At 42.9% G+C, this 26,937-nt stretch overlaps 1 protein-coding gene, 2 long non-coding RNA genes and 1 pseudogene across 3 annotated transcripts; 2 read left to right on the forward strand and 2 right to left on the reverse strand.

Annotated features, from left to right (window-relative positions):
- The first annotated feature begins 1,254 nt into the window (after positions 1-1,254).
- LOC135973495 (uncharacterized) lies at positions 1,255-5,736 on the forward strand. The gene is made up of 2 exons (XR_010590375.1): positions 1,255-1,593; positions 3,217-5,736. It is a non-coding gene; the product is annotated as an uncharacterized LOC135973495 (long non-coding RNA).
- An 8,142-nt stretch (positions 5,737-13,878) lies between these two features.
- LOC112059216 (uncharacterized) lies at positions 13,879-21,505 on the forward strand. Its single transcript, XR_010590372.1, has 3 exons — positions 13,879-14,017; positions 14,491-14,578; positions 20,837-21,505. It is a non-coding gene; the product is annotated as an uncharacterized LOC112059216 (long non-coding RNA).
- On the reverse strand, positions 15,656-19,585 carry LOC101936946 (G-protein coupled receptor 35-like). Its single transcript, XM_005282493.4, has 2 exons — positions 19,278-19,585; positions 15,656-18,096 (listed from the first exon to the last, which is right to left on the reverse strand). Exon 2 carries the CDS (start codon positions 18,067-18,069, stop codon positions 17,155-17,157), a length of 915 nt encoding a protein of 304 aa, XP_005282550.2. The 5' UTR covers positions 18,070-18,096; positions 19,278-19,585; the 3' UTR covers positions 15,656-17,154.
- A 2,990-nt stretch (positions 21,506-24,495) lies between the features above and the next one.
- Positions 24,496-25,932, reverse strand: LOC135973608 (G-protein coupled receptor 35-like; annotated as a pseudogene).
- Positions 25,933-26,937: the final 1,005 nt, after the last annotated feature.

Raw genomic sequence — 26,937 nt, forward strand, 5'->3', positions numbered from 1 at the left:
CAACAACATGTTAAGTAAAGTATTTACTGTTACTTAGAGTCTTCAGTACCTTTCCTTATGTTATAACAACAAGTTGGCAACAGCTATTACTTTTAGATTTGTTCTGATATGATGTAAGAAAAGGGTAGAACAGACCTGAAAAAATAAAGGACCAACTAAAACCTCCAGGAAAGTTAGTGTCTGAAGGAAATGCAGCAGAGAAACTGGAGAAAGTGGAAGCAAGGACTTGAGCTGTTCAGCGACCAATGGGAGCTGCGGGAGCAGTGCCTGTGGGCACAAGGGCAGTGCATGGAGCCTCCCTGGCCACCTGTGCGTCTAGGGGCTGCAGGGACCTGGCAGATGCTTCCCGGGAGCCATGGTAAGCGCCGCTGGAACCCCACACCCCAAACTCTCTTCTGCACCCCAACCCCATGTCCCAGCCCTGAGGCCCCTCCCACACTCAAACTCCCTCCTGGAGCCCCAACCCCCATGTCTCCTGCCCCAGCCACCTCCTGCACCCCAAACCCCTCATCCCTGGCCCATCCCAGAGTCCACCCCCTCAGCCGGAGCCCTCACCCCCCCTGCACCCCAACCCCTTGCCCCAGTCTGGAGTCCCCTCCTACACCCCAAACTCCTCATCCCTGGCCTCACCCCAGAGTCTGCACCCCAGCTGGAGTCCTCACCCTCCCTACCCTAACCCTCTGCTCTAGGCCTCCTCCAAACCCCTTATCCCCAGTCCCAACCCAGTGAATGTGAGTGAGGGTGGGGAATGACAGGGGGGGGGGGATGGAGTGTGCATGGGCGGGGCCTTGGGGAAGGGCGGGGCCTCAGGGAAGGGGTGGGGCAGGGATGTTTAGTTTTGTGCGATTAGAAAGTTAGTAACCCTAGTGAAGAAGCAAGAGAGGAATGAAACACTTTTCAATTTGATGTGGCAGGTAAAGGAAAAATACAGGTGTTAAAGAATAAGTGTGAGGCAGACTGTGCTCTGCAAAGGCATGTGTCATATGAGAGGCGCAAATGTTTCACTGCAAACCATATAGATGGAGACTAACGTGTGACTGTGCTGCCAGTTTTAAATCAATCTTGTGAATTTGGAGAACGGTGTGAATCATTCATTAAACACCTCATTGTGTATGGCATTGCATCAATATCAGTGCAAGCTCGGTTGTTGAGGGAGATTAATATAACCCTTGAACATATTGTGGACATGTCATGCAGATGAAATGACTGCAAAACAATTAAAAGGGCTGGATGAACTGGAAAAACATGCACACATACTGCAACGTAAGCATGTCATTAGTAAGCACCCAGGCATGCAGTCCTGCTGCTAATAAAAGCCTTGCAGTCAAGAGAAGTGAAAAGAAGAGCCGTCAGAGGCCACTGAGGGTTGTTATAAATGTGGTTGTAGCCATGCCATAAGGAACTGTCCTGCATATGGGCAAGAACGACAAATCATTTTTGCCAAAATGTGCAACTCTGGAAAGGAAAAATCCCAGGGCAAACACTTGCCCTCACAGAAGCAGATGAACACCGACAAAATCTGTTCCTCAGTATGCTGAGAGTGAGCTTGCCAAGGATGACTGGAATGTGGATTTTCTCAATGATCACAAAACTGTGAGTTTAAAAATCAATACTGGGGCACAGGCCAATGTGATGTCTGTAAAGTTATACAACACTTTAAGGGCTGAACCACTTTGCAGCTCAAGTATCTAGCTGATAATCTACTTGGGAGAATACTGTAAATATATTGTAAATGCAATTTGGAGTGTAAGTATCAGGATAAGAAAGCATTGCTGGAATTTTGGGTGGTGGTATTTGACTCACAAGCCATGCTGGGCTTACAGACTGGGGCAAGTTTAAATTTAGTGCAAAGAGTCAATATGGTAAAGGAAGAATCAGAAGGTGACTGGGATATATTCAAAGTATACAAAGATGTATTTGAAGGTTTAGGATGCATGGCATAAAGATGAACTCATAAGTAGAAAAAGAATTGCTCCATGTGGAATAGCTTCAAGTAATACCAGAAGTGGAAGAACCTACAAAATGGGTCAATTCTATAGTAATTGTAGACCGACCAGGTCAAGAGGAAATAAAGAATATGCTTGGATCCAAGAAATATAAATAAAGCCATAAGAAAGGGACGATTTCAATTACCTACAGTAGAAGAAATCACCCACAAGTTAGTTGAAGCTGTCTAAGCTGTTTTAGATACCAGTAGTGGATTTTGGCAAATACAGATGAATTTAAAGTTCTAGACTCTGTACATCAATACACCATTTGGCAATGGCAGGTATGGGTTCTCCAGAATTCCTTTTGGCATCTGTTCAGTTCCTGAAGTGTACCAATGAGTGATCCAACAGACATTTAAAGCTCTGGAGGGTGTTGAATGTTATATAGCTGATATACTGGTATGGGGAGATACCAGATGAAAACCCGGTGAAAAGCTGAAGAGTTCTACAGTGAAAGGAACCTAGAACTGTACAAGAGCAAATGCAAATAGGCTTTGACAGAAAAAACATTTGGGGCACCACTTGACTGAAGAAGTTCTAAAACTTGGCAAGTCAAACATTGCTGCAATGACTGAAATGTTCACACTGACCTTGTTCACACTGACTGAATTGTTGGAATTGTTACTTACCTTGGGAAGTAACCACACCTGTCAACAGTAACAACTCCTTTAAGCCAACTGTTGGGAAAAGATGTTAAGTTTGCTGTGATGACAAAGCATAGTGGCATCTGAACACTTGAAATAATTGCTTACAAGAGCACCTGTGCGGAAGTATTTTAAAGTCAAAGAACTAGTTACTGTGTCTGTGGATGCATGTGCTATGGCTTAGGGACTGTATTGCTGCAAATCAGGGCTCCTGATATTTATTCCTCTAAAGCTCTGACAGCTACACAACAGAGCTATGCCCAAGTAGAGAAAGAAATGTTTGCAATAGTATTTGGCTGTACTCAATTTTCATCAGTTTATCTACGGGGAAAAAATAATTGTGGAGACAGACTGCAAGCCTTTTGAGACTATTTTCAGAAAACCTTTGTCCAGTACTCCACTGGGAATTCAAAGGTGGTTGCTAATGCTCCAGAAATATCAACTGGAAGTTAGAGACAGACCAGGGAAAGAATTAGCCATAGCTGATGCTTTATCCAGAGCATACATGTTGCATGGTGAAGGATTAAATTCAGAGGAAGCTGAAGTAGCCATCATGAGATTTATTGCTTATTTGTCTATTTCAGAACAAACTGCATGAATTTCAAGCAGCTAATGCAAATGATGTTGGCCTGCAAACCTCAAGACAAACTATTTTGAAAAGATGGCCAAACGAGATCTTAAGTATCAATCAGAGGTATATAGAGAGGAACTAAGTGTACAAGATGGACTTGTCTGTAAAAGTGACATACTACTGGAAAGTCTCAGAAAAGAGATCTTGACTGTTATTCATGATGGTCTTCTGGAAGAAGAGCTATGTAAAATGAGATCTTGAGGTGCTGTGTATTGGCCAGGCATGTGTAGTCAAATTGAGGACATGGTATAGTGCTACTACATGAGGTCCCAAACAGACTTTGGCAGAAACTAGGCATGGGCCTGTGGTGCAGACTATCTTATACTGGTTGATTACTCCAAATACTTAGAAATCTCCTTTCTTCAGGACATCACAAGTATCTATCTTCAGACACTGCAAGTTTTATATTTTCAACATGTGGCATACTTGGCGAACTCATTTATTGACAATGGACCACAATGTTGCTCCAGAGGCTTTAAAATGTTTGCAAAGTAATAGGACTTTATTCACAAAATATCAAATCCACTGTTCTCACAATCAAATGGAATGGCTGAGAGAGCCATTCAAACTACAAAAGATTCTTCAAAAAATCTAGCTTGGAAAACACAGGTCCTTGTCTTAGCTTGTTGGACTATCATAATACACCTATGACAGATTTAGGGCTTCCTGCTCAGTACTTTGTGAGAAGACATCTAAGAACCAGACTGCCAACTTCACCACAGCTGTTGCAACCCAAGCTGATACAAGGAGACATACAAACTAATCTACGATTGAGAAAAGCAAAGCAGAAATTTCTTTCACAAAGGTGCAAAGCCTTTATTCCCTCTGGAAAATGGTGAGACTGTTTGTTTGTATTTTTCAAAAGCAGCCTGGAAAGCTGCAAAGATGATTGACCAGCACACTGCCCCAAAATGTTATCGTGTTGAGACAGAGCAAGGAGATGTTTACAGAAGAAACAGGATTTGATGAGCCCTAATCTCAAGTGGTCAGTTTGAATATAGGAAAAAACAAAACACTAATACTGTTACTACCTCTAAAGGCAGAGGGCTAAGAGAACCTGCTAGATACGGAGACTAACTGTTCAAGATCTTTAAGTATTCAGATTAGAGTTATGGATACTAAATTAAGTTGATACAGTTAAGTAAAAAAGTTGAAATGTTAGTTAAATGATATGTAGAATGTGTGTGCGCACATGTGTGTTTACATAAAAAGAATGTAATGATACTGGGAACTCTGGAGTAGGAACCAAAGTTGCCCCTAGCATTGAATGTAGTGAGCCTTATCAGCAGAAGCTTATTGCTAGGGCACTTGCAGGAGCGCCAGCAAAACCTAAGTGCATACTGTTGCTTAAAAGGTCTCCAGTATCTCCAGAAGAGCAAGTTTGCAATAGCTGTTATTCTGTCCTTCCAGGAAGTTTAGGGCCAGCAGTAAAATGAAAAACTGAGAAAGAGACAAACCAACCCTGAAGTCAATAGGCTTGCAGTGGGGTTTTAGGACACTCAGCACCTCACCGATTTTGGCCTTCAGTTAAGCAAACATCTGTAACTAATGCAAAAACGTTAACACACACACACAAAGAAAGATAATTCTTTTATTCCGAAGTCCTCGGGTCACTCAGCCACGCTATTCATATTAGTGCAGAATGCTAGTGACCAAAAAGTGTTTCCCTAAGGAGTATTACCACAGCTGTTAAACTAGCTATGGTCACTGATGCATTGTTTCAACAAATGCTTCACCTCATCAGCATTACTAGTACTCAGCTTGGAAAATCCCTTCTGAAACCAAAAGAACCATTCCTTTTTCTAATGCTGTTGCAAAAAGGGAACTTGCAAGAGGTGGGGCATGCTGTTGGGTTAGCAAGAGCTCAAGAATATTTTCTCTGTTGGGCAAGCAGCAGTGTGTTTAATTTGGCAAATGGTTCTATAAATAGCAGCTCCATCAGCCCCCATGGGAAATTTTCAAAGGTGAACAACAGTAAGAAGCCGTATGAGAAAAAGAAAGAAGTGGCACAAAAATAAGTAGGAATAAAATCACATTGACTCTGCACAGAATGCTGTCGAGTGCGTGAAGTAAATAAACGGAACAAATAGAAATACCTTTGACTTCTAGCCACTCCAGAGTCAGCCATCTTGGCTGATTCTGGTAACAATAATAGGTTAAAAAATTGCAGATAGGAATGTGACTTGAAGATGGTTTCCCTTCTATGCAACGGTTGTCAAGATCTATTGTGTAAACCACTTCTACAGATGGAGATCTTCTCTTTCCCTTATCTCATATCCCCTGCCTGCTTCCCAATGGCAAATGAAAATACTTGCTCATATGAAAATATTAGGGTAATGAGGAGACAAAATGGAAATAAGATCCCTTTAATCCAGTGGATGATGCTGTATGATAAGGTTCCCTCCCCCACTATGATTTTGTATCTGAGCTGACTATTTCCTCTCCAGTTTATCAATAAAAACATCTCTCACTTCCTGTGGCTCACACTGCTCTAATCTTCTGGATCAGTTTGCAGTTTGATTCCTCTCTCTTGTGTATTTGCTGTCCTTCCAATGTGGGCATCAGCTGTAAATTTGATCATGGTTGGGTTTATGTCTATAGGGCTTGTCTACACTTGAACACTGCTGTGGCACTTCAGTGTAGACCAGTGGTCCCCAACCTTTTTCATCTGGCGGGTGCCAGATGACGAGCCACAGAGGACCGTGATGGCAGACGAGCATCCGCCGAAATGCCGCTGACAAGTGGCAACGTCAATAGGCGTTGCCGCCGAAATGCCGCCAATGGGCAGCGTCATCCAGAGGCGTTGCTGCCGAAATGCCGCTGAAAATCAGCGGCATTTCGGCAGCAACACCTCTGGATGACGCTGCTTCTCGGCAGCATTTCAGGGGATGCTCGTCTGCCAGCCAGTACGCGGGTGCACTTAGACGCCATGGCGCCCGTGGGCACCATGTTGGGGACCCCTGGTGTAGACACTTCCTACACTGATAGAAGGGGTTCTCTCATTGTCCCAGGTAATCCACCTCTGCAAGAGGCAGTAGCTAGGTTACATCAACCTAGTGCTGTCTACATGGGGATTTAGGTTGGCTTAACTACACTGCTAAGGGGGTGAGGATTTCTCACACCGCCAAGTGACATAGTTAAGCCAATCTATTTTTCTAGTGTAGACCAGGCCTAAGGCTGACAGGAAGACTTGATGCAGTCATACTGGGTGCAGAGAAATGCTTGGGTATTTATCACTTCGGATGGTCAGAAAAACTTTGAGATTCTAGGACAGAGTCTTATCCAAGGCTTATTGAAGTCAATAGACTTTGGATCAGACCCAGAATCCAGAATTGGGCTATAACTAGAAGGAAGTATCATTGCTTGAAGGAAAGCTGACACTTCACTGTTATGACAGAATTAGCTCTGGGGGCCACCAATAGTCCATGGATCAAAGTATGGGAACCTCAGCTTTAAATATCAGTATTGTATCGGAGGGGGAAGGTCATAGTTTATGGCCTTGTATAAATTATAAATATCTCAAAAATGCGCTAACATATTTTCATTTAAAAATGAAACATTTTAACCCTTTCCTCATTTTTTCTGTCAAGTCCTGAGTAGTTGTTGATTCTTTGACCCTTCTGCAAATGTTGCTGATGCTGCAAGAATAAAAAAAAAAAGCACAGAAAAGACATGGTGCTTTGTATATATTGGGAATGCCATTAGCTCATTCAAGAGATATGGATAGTCCTGGATTCAGTTCCATCAGGTAAGTAAAAGACAAAACTACTTTCAGATGTTATAAAATTCAGCTGCAATATTTTATTAGTGATCTGAGCTGTTGTTCAAAAACAAACAAACCCAACTTTACAATGCACCTTTTGAGAAGTCAACTGAGATATAAAAATTTCAATCTATAACAAAAGGGGAAAGTGCCCAAACTCTGCTCCCAGTTACTCCATGCAGTTTGATTAACTCAATGACTAAAATTCAGTTCTTATTCCCATGTAACCCTACTGAAATCAATGGGACTTGCAAAGGTATGTGTGACAGGGGAGTCTGGTGTAAGTGTCTGATTCAATGCCCATTAAAGTCAGCAGTGGTGCTCCCATTGACTTCACTGGGCTTTACATCAGGCACTAAGGGTATGTCTGTACTGCAATTAAACACCCATGGCTGGGTCCTTATCAGCTGACTTGGGCTCACAAGGCTCGGTCTACAGGGCAGTTTAATTGTGATATAGGTATCTGCAAAGATGGAGGATTCCAGGCCTGAGGTTACTTAAAAAAATTTGGGATAATCTTGTATCCTATAGAAAAGGCCATAAAAATACACAACATTATTGAGACATTTGTCTTAAGAATCAAAGAATCTTACCCTACGAGGGTTAAACACTAAACAAATGTCTTTCTTTTTTTTTTTTTTTTTTGCCTGATTTTTAACCAATTCTTTTGTCTTCTGTTTTATCATGTCTTGTTGGCACCTCAAGTCATCAGTAATTGTCTCTCTGCCATGGACTGAATAACTTAATTATATCCCTTTCTCACTGGCATCTGAGGAACTTTATGACAAGAAGAAAAAAAAACCTGTAGTTTTGCTCCAGCATGATGGTTAGCTGTGTAAATCCACTAATTTATGCAGGTCATACAATATAGGCATTTTTTCACGTGTAAATTTAATTGATGCTCAGCTTAAACAACTTTGACCATATTTAAGAGATGTCTTTTTTGGAAAGTCATGAGAGAAATGTGGCAAATGATGTGCCTGCTGGAATCCTGCAGAGGAATGCTAGCTGACATTTTTAGGTCTCTAGCTGAATGCAGATTAATAGGCTTTCTGTGCTTACATATAATATAGTATTTAGTTACAGCTTCTGTTCATTCATTAGGCAAAACTTGGTCTTCAGTGCTCTCCCACAGCTTCAGTACTGAGTAGAGTAATCACAACATGACTATCTTAAAATGTATGTCTCTGCAAAAACAATGATTTCTGGATCACATTTGCTCAGTTCACAAGTATAGAGAGAACTTTTTCCAGTTGTAATTGCTGCAGACTTGAACCTTGGATCTGAAAGTCAACCTGCGGTCTTCTTGGCTTATGCACCATCATCATTTATCAATGATAAAGGGCCTGTGGTCCAAATCCTGCCCTCAATTACACTTCTGTGCAACCACAGCATCCAGCTTATGATCTTTCTGTACGCATACCTGCCTAAACAGTCATGTTATATTTCAATTCCTTGTCACAGAGTCTTTCAAGGAAGGAATCCTTCAGCATTCTCAGTGCTTCCATGGTCTTTTCTTCCCCCATTTCTGCCTTTCTAGAGGCTAGAAGATAGTTTTTTTTCCTCTCTCGATACCTATCTTAACACTTGTTGGAACTCACTCCCCCCCCCCATAAAAAAACCACAAAACCCCATGTATTAAGATGGGGCTACTGAGAGAGATACCCTAAGACTAAATATGTCAAATCTGTATGTCTGATAGGGTCAGATTATGGGTTCCTGCACAGAAATACAGAGTTCTTCTAACTCATCCTGACATGAGGTTCCTGGACCAGAGATGCAGAGATATTATGCTGACTCACTCTGGCACCAGACCAGGTGGTTCCAATTAGCTAAAACTTAGATTTGAGTTTCTCCCTGTGGCTGTGAAAATTAGGTGGAAGGAAAAAGTCTTTATTTTTTGTTTAAGTTAACAGTCAAAGAAAGGTCAGAAATGGGATAAATTTGGATCCTTTGCTAAGGGCATGTCTACACTTAGCATTTAAAGCGGAAAAAGTCCCTTTTTTGTGCAAAGACCATGGGAGCATCTACACTTGCCAATGACGAGAGGCATACAGCTCTTACTGGTGATGCTTTTGTGGTGATGTGCAAGTGAAGACACGTTCTTCCTGTTTACACAGCTTTTAGCCTCTTGAGGATATCCCACAGTGCCTAGGTGACCACACTAGACAGCAGCTCTGCTGCTCTGTTGCCTGGTAAACAGACATCCACCCCTCCCCCATGTGAAGCCCCAAGAACTTTGAAACTCCCCTTCCTGTTTTCTTGGCAAGTGCTCACTTATCTGGCCTGATGACAATGCCTGCTCCATGGAGCAAACAATCTCCTGCTTGGAGCAATGCTGAGCTACTGGAACTTATCCGTGTTTGGGGAGAGGAGGTTGTGCAGAGACCCAGGATGCCCTGTGATCACTCTTCCCCCCCCTTCCCACAGGACCCATCCTCAAACTGGAGAGAGCTGCATTGTGGGATAGCTGCCCTAGAGTGCTGCTCTCATCAAGGGATGGAAGTACTGCTAATGTAAACACTCTCTGACACCTGAGGAATTAAGTGAGTACACAAACCAGCACTTTACTTTTACTGGTTTCCTATCACCGGTGAAACTTACAGTGCAAAAACTCTGCAAGTGTAGACACACCCTAAGTGTGTACATTGTGGTAGAAGCAGGGTGGGAATGCTACCTATTTACAGGCACCTAGTTAGCTCTCTAATTTTCAAAAGGAACTGAGAACCTGCAGCTCCTATTGATTTCATTTTAATCAATGGGAGATGTGTGTGTTCAGTATTTGAAAATCAAGCCTTATAAGTACGTGCTTATATATACATATGTGTACTTAACTTTAGGCACCTACATTTTGTAAAACATTGGCTTAAGTGACTTGCTTAAGACCATACAGTGAATCAGTTGCAGAGCCAATTTACATGGATTCTCATCAGTGCCATTTGTGAGGGTGGTGATTCTTTGCAGTGGGGCTACCTCTTCATTTGGAATCGGGTCTCCATTTTAATAAAAGAGAAGACAAAATTACCTACAAGTGCTTTACGTTACACTATTAATTTTTTTTTAATCTGAGCCCCTTTATATTGGTCTCCATTGGGGCGTTTTCTCATTTTCAGCATATTTAACTCTTGTTTTTGTCTTCTAAACTTGAAGGCTACTTCATTGAATTGCAGATTGTAGACAGCTGGGGCACATGTCACTCAAAAGAAACTTGGGTGTTTTGAAGAAGGTAGGCTGGACTGCAGGTATCGATGCTGGGTTTACCAAGCCCAGTATAAAATGTTTCCTATATGCGGAATGAAAGGTGATAGGAGCGAATGACTCATGCAGACTCATTGTGTGAATATTGTTGACTCAAATTACAGCATTGAAAGATTTCTGGAAATTGGTGGACTTTGAATATTAATTTACTAATGTATGTTCTGGATATTGTTTCTGACTATGCCAAAAAGCCACCAGTCTCTAGCCTATCCTAACCTCTGTCTCGATGCCTGATTATCCTCACTTTGTTTTTATACCTCCATTGACATCAGTACAGCTACTTCTTATTTATTTTGGAGTGAGAGGAGAATCGGGCTTTGGGTAAGTCTACACTGAAGAAAATAAACCTGTGAGTCTCAGAGAGCAGGTCTACAGATGCGGGCTTGTGCTATGGTGCTAAAAAAAAAAATCACTCTAGATCTGGGGTAGGCAATCTATGGCACGTGTGCCAAAGGCTGATTTTCAGTGGCACTCGCACTGCCCGAGTCCTGGCCACCAGTCCGGGGGGCTCTGCATTTTAATTTAATTTTTAAATGAAGCTTCTTAAACATTTTAAAAACCTTATTTACTTTACATACAACAATAGTTTAGTTATTTTATAGACTTATAGAAAGAGACCTTCTAAAAACGTTAAAATGTATTACTGGCATGCAAAACCTTAAATTAGAGGGAATAAATGAAGACTTGGCACACCACTTCTGAAAGGTTGCCGACCCCTGCTCTAGATATTTCTACTTGAGCTCAGAGATCCACCCCTCAGTTTCAGAGCTGAAGACCCAGCCTGAGAGGAAACATCTACAGTGCTCTTTTTAGCACCATAGCAGAGCTGGGCTTTTAGACTCTCTGCTGCAGATTTGGGGCAGGGGGGGGGGGGGTTTGTGGTGCGTCCATAACCTTTAACTGTCTAGTTCCTTTAAATGAGATTTAAGCTCTTAAGGTTCAGATGAACAAAGCTATTTAGTCTCAATGGAAGTTAGAAGACTAAATACCTCTGTGGATCTGGGCATAAATACCTAAATCGCTTTTAAAAATAAGATTGAGGCTCGGGCACTTTTGCAAACATTACCATTAGCCTAATAAAGACATAGAAGCTTTTCATATCAAGCTGCAGCTAAACACCACCCTGATCTTTCACTGATACTCTTTTGCAGTGTAAACATCTCAAAGGTATCTTAAGCGGCTACAAAAATGCTTTCAGGGCAGGCTTTGCCACACATTTTCTGTTTGACATCCCACTGAACTCTTATCTCTAGCCTTCTGCCCTGCATAAACCTCATTCACAGGCAATGCCTGCACTAAGAGCTAGGGGATGTAATTCCCCCCACCCTGCTTCACATACACATATGCATGCTGGCTTTCCTCAAGCTAACATGAGTATAAATAGCAATGTAGCCACAGCAGCAACGGTAGCAGCAGCAGAGCCATGGCTCAACTATGCTGAGTACAGTATGTAAGCTGAGCTGTGTTTCCACTGCTGCTACCCATCCTATCCTGGCTACGTTGCAATTTATACTTGTGCTAGCTTGATGAGAACTAGCACAGGTATGGGTGCATGAGCAGAGAACAGTCACACCACTAGCTCATAGCCAGGGTAGGCTCCAGGCACCAGCCCAGCAAGCAGGTGCTTGGGGCAGCCAAGGGGAAGGGGCAGCACGTCGGGCTGTTTGGCGGCAATGCGGCAGCGAGTCCTGCCGTACTTGCAACAAAAAAACAGGAAGCCCCCACCTAAGAAAGCTAATAACAGTAACTCTACAGGTGTACATCCATGTGGTAGGTAGGTTCTGTGACATCAGCCTGAGAATCCTTAGAGAAACCTAATATTGCCGATACCTTTTTCAGTTGTCTATTGTCACTGGGGAATTTTGCATCCCAGCCACTTACTTTTGTAATTACTTATTTTATAAAAAGGGCACTTAGTGGCTGTGGGTACTGAGACCCTCTATTAGTTCACAGGATGAATGTAGTGCAGGAAGTGACAATGCAAAGTTTCCTCTTCCTCCTACTAATAATATGCCTGACCTTGCTTTGGAGGGAGCTCCTCTGATGAGAGCGTTGTTCAGTACATTGCCCATTCAAATCCTTGGTCTTTCTGGTGAGACTACCAGAGACTGTTTGTGTGGTGAACACAGGGAGTGGGATAGGAGTTGTTTCAGAAGCAGACAAAGGCTATCAGCTCACTTTACTCAGGGTACTGAGTAGCTTCCACATGGAGATAGTCACAGTTTCAGGATTAATTGCACCTTTGAACTCCCTTGTGATTTTCCTTGAGGGCACTCTCAAGGTTTCTGGCTCCCAGCCATTACCTCTCCCAGGCCGAGACCTCCACTTCTCTCCTTCCAGACTAGTGGTTTAAGCTTTACTCCTCACAGGCATTTCCCCAACACTCTGATGGTGATGTAACACCTATAGTTAACCTTTCTCCAGGGGTTCTAACAGTATACACCACTCACTAACCTTCCTTCACAAAGCATACTGGATTCATTCTTAAAATAAAAGCACCACACAGAAAACATCTAAAACCAAAAAAGTTCCTGTGCACATCCTAAAAACTTAACAGAGGTCACCCATCAGTCTTATGAGGCCCTAGTAGACCAAAGCCTTTCCAATCCTTCCATGAAGGTGTGGCCTTTAGACAGGAGGTCCTGGCCACTTGCTGGATCAAAAAGAAAGCCCGAGTCAGTGTTAACCCAGATTTTTATCCCACAGTCCTTTTTTTGTCTGGTCTCTGGATAAGCCAGTTTGAACTAGTATAGGTGAGCTTCTCCAGATGTTGGAGATGTTACAACCTGCATGACTTGCCGTAATCACCTCTCACTGTTTTTGGTTCTTGGGGAAGTTTGTGGTAACCCTCCCTGCTCGAGTTCCAATCCTTAGCTCAGAGTGAGACATAAACTGAATATAATATGGTCCTCACAGATATTACAGGGGATTGCAATAACTATCACGACTTTCTCTCTTTGTGAAGCTCAGCCACATTTGAAGTGGCCACCTACAGGTGAAAACATCTGATTAACAAATCCTCAGGTTAGCCAGTTTTCTCCCATGGTCATGCTGCTAAGCACAATGTAGTGTTGAGTCTTGGTGATAAGACTGTCTTTCAATTTTGTCCAAATACCATTGGTGAATTTAGCTTGATATGTTGTGAATGTAAAATGAAGTCAAGATAAGAACTCTCACTCTCCGAGCCCAGATGGTTTCAGGAAAAAAAAATCCTTCCCAGGGCTACAGATAATGGTAGGAGTCAGGCCATTAATCTCTAGACCTTCTAAGTCATGACCAGGGCCTCATGTACACTGCAATTTCTCAGCACCAGTATGATCAAGTCACTCCACTTATTTACAATTTCTCCTCTCTTTTTCCCCTTCTTGTGGGGTTGGAACATAATCTACTCTCAACCTTTTCGGGGTGAAACACCCTGTAATGGGGTGGTCACCCCGCTCCTGCCCAGAGGGGTTAAAAACAACCCTCAAGAGGGCTGTAGCTGGGGAAAGGCTGATTGGGGAAGCAGCCTCAGCTGGGGCCATGTCCCACTTAGAGCCCAGCTGGCCCTTATAAGAGGGCAGTGGGCCAGGAGCACAGAGTCTCTCTCTCTGTAGCTTGCTGAGAGGAGGGCCTGGCTGCTGGGAGCTGAGCAGGGTACCTGAGTAGAGCAGGACTGGGGAAAGGCTAGAGGAACTGGGGAGCTCCATCCTGGAAACTCCCCAGGCTGCAGGTCTTGATAAAGGCTGGAAAGGTACTGGGGTTGCAGAGGGGCAGCCCAGGGTAGGCAAGGGCAGCAGGTCCAACCCCCCCTTGCCTATGATGAGTGGCTTTTACACTGCAGTCTGCCCCAGTGAGTGGGGGCTAGATGGTGACTGGCAGTAGCCCAAGACTAGGCGAGATGGGGATAGGGGGTTGCCCTGGGAGGGGAGACCCTGAGAGCTGAAGGGGTACTGCCAGGGGGCAGCACCCAAGGGAAAGGGGCACTGGGGTCTGGGAGGGTCACGGGGCCAGGGACAGGCGAGACTCGGGGCTGCAGAGGGTGCTCTGGAGGCTGGAAGAGCTAATTCCCTGGATGACTAGCAGGAGGTGCCACAGGGTGAGTCATTGCCCCATTACACACCCCCACTCCATACATCTGACTAGTTCTGCTGGCTGGTGTGTAGATGTTGAGATGAATCCAAGTTTCCATTCACTCTGTGTCCCTCCTTGGTCACTGTTTTGCAGGGGTGGAGCAGGCCCTCATTCTCCTGTCATGCTTCGAGCTGCAGCGTGCTATGTGGTGCTGCAGGGAGAGGAGGCCATGTAGAATCAGGTAACAAACCTGTAATGAATAGTGTTCAGCGAGCTAGTCATCTAGTGAAGAGAATGTCATTGTATAAATTATCTGTCAACATTCCCCAAATATTATAATCAATGATAGTATTCATCATATTCTCCTACCATTACTCATGCTGAGAAGTACTTTACTCTGCAAGCAGTTGCCAGGGGTGAAAGTAACTTACAGGACTTACCGGTACTGCTGGAGTCCTGAGGGAGGCGTGGCCTCAACGGGAAGAGGCGGGGCCTCTTAAGATTTAAAGGCCCTGGGGCACCGGCTGTGATTTAAAGGGCTCTGGGCTCCCCGCAGCCGCGGGAGCTCAGGGCCTTTAGAATCCCCGCCTAAGCTCAGCTGCCGGGCTGGGGCTGGGATTTAAAGGGCCCAGAGCTCCCGTGGCTGCGGGGAGCCCTGAGCCTTGCCGGGCTGGGGCCGGGATTTAAAGGGCCCGGAGCTCCCACTGCTGCAGGGAGCCCTGAGCCCTTTAAATCCCGGCCCCAGCCCAGCCGCCAGATCTGCGGGCGGGATTCAAAGGGCTCTGGGCTCCCCGCTGTGGCAGGAGCTCCGGGCCCTTTAAATCCCAGCCCCAGCCCGGCCACCGGAGCTGCGGGCGGGATTCAAAGGGCTCTGTGGGGAGCCCAGAGCCCTTTAAATCCCAGCTGCAGAAGTCGGTGCGGTCCGGCACGGCGTACTGGCTCTTGCCGGTACGCCGTACTGGCTTACTTTCACCTCTGGCAGTTGCATCAGTTTCACCGGTACTATTCTATAGTAAGATGCTCTTGAAGAAAAGCACTACTCCCAGCGAGGAAGGGTGGGAGACTCTGGCCCTTTGTGAATATTTCCAAGGGCTTGACTTCTCTAAATTGACAATTGACTAGGGTCACGATGGATCTTTCTGAAGGGTATAAGAATTGGTTATGCTGCCTCTAAACTAACTCCTCTTTTGTTCAACACTCGCTCCCATGAGTATTCTTTGATGTCAGAGAGTAGTGGTACAGAACAAGTGGATTCACATTAGGCTAATGCCCTCTTCAAACTGCTGTTCCTTTAATGTCCAAATAACAAAAAGTGGGGCAGATTGAAAGACAAGTTTATTCTTGGGGCAAACACAACAGTCTAAGTGAATAGCAACAAGAGGAATATACACATGTTACAGAAGCAAGTACAATCCAGGAAAACTGCTTCAAAATACTTTTTAACAAAAACCAGTGGATTACTGGTCCTTATTTAGGCTTGCTCTATGAATTATTACCAGGAGACTCACAATCCCTCAGTTTCCCACGGGGTAGCCTCTACAAGATATTCACCTACATAGGCAAATCCCCCAATGACTGTCCATTTCTTCTCTGATAAAAGGATTCCAGTCTTTTCAAAGGGTGTTCATGGAGTCCAAGGCTCTTTTTCAGCCCCCTTCCATTACCCAATGAGTTAGGCCCAGATCTTGCCCTCGGTGAAGCCAATGGTAAAACTCTGAGGGGGCAGGTTGGGATTGTTAGAGCATGCTTTCTCCTAAACTCAGTTAACTTCTCTCTGATCATCTGAAGTGAGCCTGATGCATTTGGCATAAGAAAACAAGACACCTGCATCTTGTTTCCTTCAGAGATGGTGTCAGGTCATCTTTCCAGCTCATATGCACACATATAGAGCCCTATGTGCTGTATGATATATCATTATTTACATAATTTTTTGAATACTATGATTTGGTGCTTCTTGGTGGATACTATATGCCGATGGCATAAGCTCTCTATCCCACTATTATGGCCTGGTACTCACTGCTGTTTTACTGCTTGCAGTGATTCAGCCAGTTAAGCACAAGTCTATTTGCAGTTTATCATGTAAATAACAAACCACTCAGGTGAGCTCCGGCTTCCATACAAGAAAATCCAACTCTCATTTTCCACAGATGATGAAAGCAACAACCCACAATATGCTTCATAGCTAAAGATAGTCAAAGGTTGTGGAGAGCCATTTAATGGAGGGGGAAGGGGGTAAATCTGAATGGTTCTGGGACCCCATGAGCCATGTTTCAATGCAACTCACTCATATGTGGCCCAGGTGCATGGGCTGCATTTTCTGCCCACCAGAAATAGCAAGACTCAGGGGATGGCTGAGCCAAATCTGAGTGGCACTGTGACCCTGAGCTTAATAGTGGTCAGGCCAGGGCTTGCATGGCCACCACCTATATCTGTAGCATATGGCTTCAGGGATATCTCTTTCAACCTTAAGACACCTGTGTTCGGTACAAAAATGTGTGCAGTTGTGCAATTATTACACTTGTGAATGCAGATAAGTTAGACAAGCATTTAACTAGCTATTTTTGCATGTGAATTCCAGTTTGAATGTGCAGTAATTGTGTATCCTGGGCTTCTTAGAGTTTGAAAATCCAATCTTCAATATGCACCATCAAGAAACTCTCACCCATTCAGTCAAGATTAGTATGAGCAGATTTGATAGGGAGGACCAACTGTCCTGCTTTTTTATGTTCCCTCCCTGGGGAAAGGAAAGCAGTGAGCTAGGTCACATATATATTACCTAAATTTTATATTATCCAATGGCATATAGAGAGATGAGCCTTAGCTGTGATTAGACATCGACTTCACAGATTTTGTCTTTGGTAACATGGACGATGCCTGCTGAAATTCCTGGTTTACAAAGTAATAACAAATGGCGTCTATGCAGCAGTTAGTGTTTGCTATGATTGAGGCCATGTGCAAGAATACATTACCGTTGTATATTACTGAGCAGCTGGTGCTGGTGGAATCCACAATAAACCGAACAATGTGCCCAATATTAACAGGTAAAAAGCATATTATGAACACAGCCATGTTTGCAGAAACAATGTAGATTGCTTTCTGGATTAGTTTTTCCTCATGTGGATTTGTTTTCTTCTTTCTCACAAGCTTCTTAATTATTTGAATTGAACAAAAGCTCAAGATGATTAATGGTATAAAAAATCCCCCAATACTAAAGGCTAATGCCCCTTTGGATGGCTCCGTGGAAAACTTTTCAAAGCAAATCCCACGGTTTTCTTGCTCTTCCGATACTTCAGCTAAGCAAACAAAACTTATCACTAGTAGCCACAGAAATCCACTGGTGACAGCTGCCTTGAACGGGGACCTCAGAGTTATTGATTTTAGGGGGTACATTATTGCAATGTATCGATCAACAGCGGTGATGGTGATAATATAGATGCTTGCGTACCGGTTTATAAAATATGTAGCTTCTAAAGCCAAGCACTTGTTATCTCGGGGGAGCGCATGGTTGTGGGAAAATGCTTTGAAGGGCAAAGTGAAGAGCAAACAACAGTCGGCAATCATTAAGTTGATCATGTACACTCTGGTTTCTGTCCATTTAGACAGTTTATAGCAAAACACCCAGAAAGCCAGAGCATTAAATAGGATTCCAAAAAGGAAAACTGGGATGTACACTATCAGCTGAATGAGATGAAAAGTTTCGGGCACTTTGATGCTGCTGTTGCTGCAGTTCATTTCTGGGTTTGATCTGATGCACAGTTACTGGAAAAGAAGATTTTAAATTAGAGATGAAATACAGGAAAATCAGGATGGTTTATTCATTTATTTCTACAGCACGTTAATGGTGCTGGTGCTTCAGAGAGCTAAAACAAAGTTGAAGTTAGAGTTTACAATCTAAAAACTAGTCATTCTCCTAACGTATGAACTTAAATCTTAAATACTCGAGGAGGGATTGTGTGGAAGGTCTGTTTGCTGCTTCCCCTCAGGCTCTCTCTCATAGTCATCTTCTTAATTAGCAAGTTCCTTGCTTATTTGGTAGAGGCACCGAGAGGTCCCACTCAGGGTCCTTTGCTGCTAAGCTCTCTACCTACATGGAATGATAATATAGGCTTTTTTGCCTTCTCTTTCATGCAGTGGGACTTGCCAGGATAATCTAATTTAGTCTCTGCCTCAGAAACAGCACAGCAATCTGCCAAATAACAAGCACTTAGAAGATTCTGGTGGGTCTGTCAGTTGATGGTACATGGAGCTGGACTCCTCCGTGTCACTGGGCACCCACTCCTGAAGAAATACTGCTCTACGGAGCAAAAAGCTCTGAGAGACTCTCAAAGCAGAGGTTTCCTAGGGAATAGAGTTCCCCCTACTGAATGAGCAGTGGCTCTACCCACAACTTCTATGGCTCTCCAGGGGCCAGAACGCTCCTGGGGGAGGACTATTTTAAATCCTCCGTTCCAAATACAGCCCTTAGGCAGCCATTAGAGCCACAGGGCTAGGGAAGCCCAATCTGTCTTTGGTCCCAGAGAACCCCTTTCCAGGGGTGTTCCCAAAAAGGGGGGGCATGCAAAACTTATCTAGAGCTTCATTTCCCGTAAGATGGGGGTGGGCCCTGGGGAGAGGAGATGTGTGATTCCCTACCCCAGTTCCACTTACAGCCCAGAAAAAAATAAGCACAGATCAAAATGAAAGGCAGACTAAGGAAAAACTGAACTGACACCCAAACCAACCCACCAAATGAGTGAAAACCGAACAAGCACAGCAGCTAGTCTGAACGCTACCTAGTCATTGTACAGGATCCAGAAAAGTTTCAGAGTGAGCAGGCTCAAGTCTGCTTTCAATCGGTTTCCCTCTAGCTATTTCCTGATATCAGTGAGGACAGTGAAAGTCATTATAACACAGAGCTAGTGAAGATAACACCAAAACAATGATAAAGAATTAAAAGTTACCTGTTCGTTTGCCATCCACTAAATGATTAACAAATCGCAAGAGAGGCTTCAAGGCTTCGGGACTTACTTGAGTCAGATGTAAGGTCTAAAGTCTGTGCCACAGCACACAAATCACAGAAACAGTAATGTGGCAACTACTCTGTACAGTTGATGTGAACAAAAACAGCCCAACACTACTCCATTAGTAACACTTCCCTCTTCCTCTTTCATGAGTTCTCTGTGCATGTTGTACATTCACCGTCCTGCCCAGATATGGTGAGTCTGTTACTGCCCTCTATTGTGTACCCAGCATTACACTTTCCAGCTCTAATTATACTTGAACGCAGAGCTGAAATGTTCTGTTCAGTAATTAAACAAAAGCAGTTTTTATAGTTAAATTTGATGCCCTTAACTTATTTTGTAACTTTTTCCCTTAAAGAAAATATAAAAATTGTATAGTTCCAAGTTGTTGCTGCTAATGGCTCTTCTGCGATTAGGGTACGCAACTGTGCCTGGCCCATACACAGGCTATATAACTTGCAAGGGTACTTTTATGTCCATGCCATCTACAAACCCACGAAAGAGCAAGGCACAGTCTGGTGCCGTTTTACATCTGTACATAGCAGAGTTGGTTTAAAAAAAAAAAAAAAGCCAGTTATTTTTCCTGGGACTGTTTTATTGACTTTTGAAAAAAGTGATTTTTTTTCCTTCCAATTTTCAAATACTGCTTTTGGTTAAAAAAATGCAAGTTTTAGTAAAAAAAATTCACTTTTTGTAAGGAAAAAACAAAATGCTAACTTTTTTTTTTCTATGTTGAAAAGATTTTTGATTTTTCAGGTTCTGATTTTTCATTTAAAAAAACCCCAACATCCTGGAAAGTGTCAACTGTATTAAAAATTTCTTGTTTGGGTCAAACAATCCTTTTTCAGTTGGGAAAAAAAATGGATGAAAAAAAAAAGAGGCTGTCCAGTGCTAGTGTTTAACTGCATAATAATACTACAGTAGACCTTCAGAGTTATGAACACCAGAGTTACAGACTGACAGTCAGTCACCTCAATTGGAGAAGCAAGTACACAATCAGGCAGCAGCAGAGCCAAAAAAACACATCTCCAAACCAAATACCTTTTTATGAGCTATCTGCATCTGGGTTTCAGAGTAGCAGCCGTGTTAGTCTGTATCCGCAAAAAGAAGAACAGGAGGACTTGTGGCACCTTAGAGACTAACAAATTTATTAGAGCATAAGCTTTCGTGGACTACAGCCCACTTCTTCGGATGCATCCGAAGAAGTGGGCTGTAGTCCACGAAAGCTTATGCTCTAATAAATTTGTTAGTCTCTAAGGTGCCACAAGTCCTCCTGTTCTTCTTTTTGCATCTGGGTGTGCAGCCACAATTAGCACATGTTAATAGCCTGTCAGTCTATGCTAATTACCAGGTGCAAAAAGTAGTCACCAGTTTATTGAGTCCTTTGGTCGTCTTAAAACGTTGTTGCTGTTTGTGAAATTTTGTGGAGGGGGGTTTTCACATTGAAACATGAAGTTTTGTAATGTCCTGTGGTTTGATTCAAAAATTGCTCTTTACAGGACTAACATGAGAACTTTGAAGCTGAATGAAATACTCCTATTTCTGAATGAAAACCCATGAAATTTCAGGATTCTGACAGCCAATTTGTAGCAGTTGCACACTATGCAAAATTCGAATTTTTGAGCTGTTCTTTTCCCCAATTTTATTGTTTCCCAAAGCCCTAGTACTGCGAAATGAACTAAAGTATTTTTGAAGGTTGGTTGTTTCTGCTAAAAAGAGCAACAATGAAATATTTCACACTGTTGATATTTAAACTGTAATTGCTCATTATATTTCAAAGGTATCACAGCTGGACTATTTTCCCAGTCACTGTTTGCAGACACCCTGAGACTGTGTGGCAAAACTCTGACTTCAGAGCGAATTTTGCTATAGTAGGGACTTAATAAACACTACATAGTTATATAATATCCCTTGCAGTCTGTTTCTCAATGCATTAAAAGAGGATGTGACAGTTTTGCGGGCTCATAAAACCTAGAATTATTGCATCAACAGATGAGTTACAGAACTGTGTGACTCAGCATTGTTATGAAGTCTACTACTGATTATGTATGTGTGACCCACTTCTTAGCTCCTTCTCACTCCAGAGACAGTTGGCAGAGATCTGAGAGAGAGTCTTTAGCAGGGGAAAGTTGGTGTGGAGGGTGGATTTGTAGTGTGAAAATTGTGGAATTATGTAGCTATCTAGCCCTAAAGTAATCTGAAAAAACTTGCAACTAGATTCATGGGTGCAAATATTTTGTGCACTGGAAACACACGAGACATTGAAGGATTATTTCACCACCTAATGGCTGGGATTTTACAGAGGAGACTGTAACTAGATATATATGAAAATTTAGTACTGCAATGTATGTAGAGGGACCTAAACCAAAACCTCAGAGCTGAACAATCCTGAGTGTTTGATGGAGTATGTGCCTGTAAGCAAAACCCAGACACAGATCCAAATTTCACAACTGGACCCTATTAAAAAATACACTGCATATCTAGTGTGTTTAGACTCTGACTCCCACTTTTTCATTCTGAGCCTCTTTCTAGTGGCTTATAGTGTCACATTAGTACACCGGTACCTTTTGAGGAATTAATCAGCGAAGTGTTTTTATCACTAAGGTAAGAAAAAATACACACATCAGAGCTTAGGTCAGTACTGAATTATTGGATATACTGCTCTATGTTAAACATAACACCGGGGCACCGCTTCTACTCTAAGAAAGCCATGGGAGTTTCCATGACTGAAGTCAATAATGCTATTCTAACAGGGTTTGATCTAAAAGCACTTGATATCCATTGAAAAACTCCCATTGACTTAAATGGTTTTAAGACCATAATTTAGTGTTTGCAGGATTGGGTGCTTAGGGCTTCCTTGCAGTTTTTCCGGTTTCAGCTTCCCTGCTGCCCACGCCCCCAGCAATGGCATGTTTCTGCCATCAGATGGCTTCATTATAAATCCAAGCGCTGTTTATTTTTGCAAAGATGTTACAGCCAACTGTGGCACAGGTTTACTGGAGATTGGCTTCCCCTTGCTGTCCAGGTACTTGTGGCAAAGAGTTGCAGCAGATTTTTGCAGCATCCCTTGTACAAATTAGTGTGACTGCTTGCCAGACATTGAGATATTCTTAGCTTGAATGTCTCTGAAGGATCATGGAGAGGGCGTGTGGAGAGCTGTTATGATCATGAACACAAGCCACTGGACAGCTGTATAAAATGTAATTGCTGAAGATCTGACTTGATCTAACACACAGCCACCCTCAGCTTGGACAAGGGGCCTGTCTCTGAATGAGACTGTCATAACAGCTGAGAAGCAATAACACTGTCTGACTGCATTCCCAGCATGGGAATCATGGAAGCAACATTCCTTTTTGATAATCATGTGAAACAACTGTAAGAATCCTCTCCCATTTCTGCCTACTCTGTAAGGTGTGCAGGGGTTCGGAGAGATCTCCTGTGGCCTCATTCATTAACTCAGTCTCATCCAGGGGACTGGACTTGATGACCTCTCGAGGTCCCTTCCAGTCCTAGAATCTGTGAATCTATGAATCCTCTTCACAATTCAGACACTTGAGTATCCAGATGTATAGGGATGGAGCTTCACAGAAACTCATTCAGTGGCATGGTTTCTATGTCCTCCAATCCCGATACTATCTGCCTACCAACACTTAATTATGAGCTGGTTATTAACACCCTTACTCACCCTGAGTAGAGCCTTGTAGCTTAGTATTGCTGGGCATGAGTAAACTTGAGTACAGGGTCGGCTCCAAGCACCAGCCTAGCAAGCAGGGGCTTGGGGCAGCGAACGGAGCGGGGCAGCACGTCTGGCTCTTCAGCGGGAATTCGGCTGCGGATCCCACACTCTCTCTCGGAGCAAAGGACCAGCTGCTGAATTGCCGCCGAAGACTGAAGCGGTGGCGGTAGAGCTGCTGCCGAAGTGCCGCAGATCGTGATCGTGGCCCCCCTTTTTTTTTTTTTTTTTTTTGCTGCTTGCGGCGGCAAATACCCTGGTGCTGGCCCTGCTTGCGTACAGCTTGATTTGAGTGCAAGATTGAACTGTAAACAAGGATGTGGCAGTCTGTGTGCTGTTTTTGGGCTAGCTGAGCTAAATAGGAACTCCCTGAACTGATAAGCTTGAAATGTGGTTAAAGTGAGATGTAAGCAATTGAACCTTACATGATCTGCAAAGGGATTGGTCCTTACATGATCCATACGATGTCCAAACCAATTAATTCAAGAAGTATATATGTTAGTAGGTAGGAAAAAATGTATATACACTGTGTAGGGCATAACGTGATTTGGAATTGTGGTCTCACCCTCTACCTAAAGCCCTGTATCTGGCCAGGGCCAGTGTGGGCATAGAGCTGTTACATGCCTGATAAAGTAACCTGAGTGATGAGCTGCTGTCAAACTGAGGTTCTTGGAGCCCCAGGTAAGTGGATGAAGTATTCTCCCTGAACTGGCTGAGGTGCTCTGGATAAGCTAAGTGAAGAAGGTCTCAGAGGGAATCCCAACATATCTCACCTTACAAGTAGTTTCATTTCAATATGATCATCACTGAAGGGATCATTCAATGTGGCCAAAAGAAGGACAACAGACGCTGGTGCTATATTACAGTTTTTCATATAAAACAACATGTAATTCTCACAAATGCAGTCCATGTACCCTCATTAAGCTCTTAAATTCATGCTAGTTTCTTGCACAACTTTTAATTGCAATAAAGAAGCCGCACAAACATCATATCACAGTGTCTCAGATCAATTCTCATACTCCTAATATATGACTAGAGTTTAGCAACTGACTATATTGACTCTTGATTTGCAATCACACATGTGTTTAAAGGTATATTTTCAGGGCAGACCTAATTTCCTCTCGCCTTTTGTGCAAGCAAGAATATTACACCCCCCCCCCCCAATTTCTGTAGCATGCAGTACAAACTATGCAAAATATTTCTCACCAATGGCAGAAATTTTAAAAGATATCACTAATTTTCAGTTCACAAAACAGTAACATTTAAAAATTGTTTTCATTTCTAACTTGAATTGTGGAAAGATTGGTTTTTTGCATCTTAAACTGTTGTTTCTCATGTGACTACTCATGAAGCAACACTTGATAGTTTCACACAGCTCTATGCGTGGTAAGCTTGGCCCTCGCCGCTTTATGAGTTGTGCAGGCCTGCAATAGAGCATGAGCTGGCCTAGACTGTGCACCTTCAGGAAGCAGTTCAAATCTTTGAACCAAGAAGGCACAAAGCACCACTTTGATTATTCAACCAGATAAAAATACCAGTGTTTACTATGCAGACAAGAAAAGTTACATTTGCTGTTCAGGTGTCTGAAAGTTAAGTGTTACTTAAAAATTTTGAACAAGGCATTTTAAGTTGTTAGTTCTCCTTTATTGGGGTCGGTAGCAGAGCAGTACCATGAGAGGAGTAGAACAGGAAGAAAGCAGAATTGAGACCTTTCAAAGTTTTGGCCCAAGCGAGGGGACATGGGGGTGTCATTTGAGCTCCCCGCCTCAGGTGCCAAAATGTTGTGGGCCGGCCCTGCTAGCATTTAGTGCATGTATAATAGGATGTCTTGGCCTTGAGCTGTCCTTGCCTTCAAAAATGTGTAACATAAATTAAGTGTCCTGAAATCCTGTGGTTACGAAGTAATAACAAATGGCATCCAAGCAGCAGTTAATGTTTGCTCTGAATGAGGTCAGATGCATAAAAGTTGTAACATTTTCTATTACAGAGCAGCTGGCACTGATGGAGTCCATTACAACCCAAACAAAATGATCTTTATTAACAGGAAGTAAACATACTCTAAATTTGATCATGTTTGCCGAAAAAATGCAGGCAGCTTTCTGGATTAACTTTTTCTCACAAAGTGTCTTAATGATCTGTATAGAACAAAAGCTTTTTTTTTTTTTTTTTACCACATCTCTATGCAGGGTCAGCAACTTTTATAGCCTTCTTCCAAAAGGGCCACCCTATTAATATAACTCTTGGGGCTCCACTGGCTACTTCCATACCTGCATAACCTAGTCCCCCTTAACTTATATGCAACAAAACCTCAAGCTGATTAATGGTGTAAAAAATTCCCCAAACACTAAAGACCAAAGACTTTTTTTTTTAATGTTTTTGAAAGCAGAAGTCATCTTCAGCTGGCAGTCGCAATACTTACTTAAGTAGCATTTGTTCTTAATATCCAAAGAAGTTCTCAGACAAAAGCCGACATAAAGAGGGACCGCAAACATTTTGTTTTCAGGGGATATTTGATTGGAATGTATCTATCAACTGCTACAAGGTTGATAATGCAGATGTTCCTGGACCTATTTGTATAATAAATGGATTCTAAGATTGTATTGTGCTTTTCCTCTCTTTGAAAAAAGATTTCGAGGGGCAAGTGAAGAACAGAGAGCAGACTGCCATGACTAAGTTTCTCGTGTACACTTTGAATTCTGGCCATTTCTTCTGTTTACAGCATAATACCCATAAAGCCAGGGCACTAAATATGATGCCAAAAAGGAAAAGTGGGATGTAAACTATCAGTTGAATAAGCTGAACCATTTCATACATTTTCATGCTGTTGCCGCTGCAGTTGTGTGTGCCATCATTACACGCCATTATTGTAAAAGAAGGTTTTAAAGACATGAAATAGAACAAGACACTGTTACCCGGGGTGCCTGGGGCAGCCCTCACTGAAAATGCTGAGGTCAGGGCAGTCCAATGCAAAAAGGAGAGCAGATTCTCCCAAAATGTGGTCAACACTGAAGTTAGACTCCTCAACCAGTCATAAACTGCTCATGGTCCTCCACACTGGTTATCAAGAAGCTAAAAAGAAATCACACAGACCTCTTTATTGCATTCCAGTTCTCTGGCTCCCACTCAGCACATAGGTCCAGTATGATGAGAAGTTCTTTAAAAACTCTGCTCACTATACAAAATGATCTTCTGACCCCAAAGGTTCAGCCACGTTACCAGGTCAATATTAGTTTGGCTCTTACCCAGAATACCACACTGCCAGCCAATCCTTTAGTGCCTAAAACTAAAGGTTTTATTATAAAGAAAAAAGAACGAGAAGAGAGTTGTTAAATGATAAAGCAATGAAATACATACAGAGACTTCAAAGTCCATACATCAGGTTCTTAGCAGTATTGGTGAGTTTGCTGGCTTGAAAATCCCTCTGGAACACATCCAAAGCTTGGCTGGGTCAATCAGTCCTTTGTTTAGAGCTTCATTTTGTAGAAAAACCACTCCAGAGGTAAGAAGCAGGAATGAAGACAAAATGGAGATGATGCAGCTGCCTTTTATATTCCTTTTGCCATGTGGCTTGTATGTCCTGTGTCCCTGCTGCCTCAGCATATGGCATGGAAACGGCTTAGAGTTCTCTGTCCACAGGCATACCACATGCCTTGCTGACTCATAAGGTGTATCCCCTTGTTCCTTTCAATGAGTTCATCGTACAGTTGATAACCCTTGATGGGCCACTGAACAGGCTAGGCACTGCTGATACCAATCTGTCTGTACAAGCACAAGTTTTGAAATACAGATATACCATACATATCTATAATTCAGAATACAAAGGTGATACAAACATATAAACACCATACTTGGCAAATTATAACATTT

Source organism: Chrysemys picta, chromosome 9 (genome assembly GCF_011386835.1).
Source record: "Chrysemys picta bellii isolate R12L10 chromosome 9, ASM1138683v2, whole genome shotgun sequence".
In the NCBI taxonomy this organism is placed as follows: Eukaryota; Metazoa; Chordata; order Testudines; family Emydidae; genus Chrysemys; species Chrysemys picta.

What these genes read in the sequence shown, in the direction of transcription:
- LOC101936946 (XM_005282493.4), bottom strand. Translation starts at nt 18,069, where the DNA reads ATGAACTGCAGCAACAGCAGCATCAAAGTGCCCGAAACTTTTCATCTC.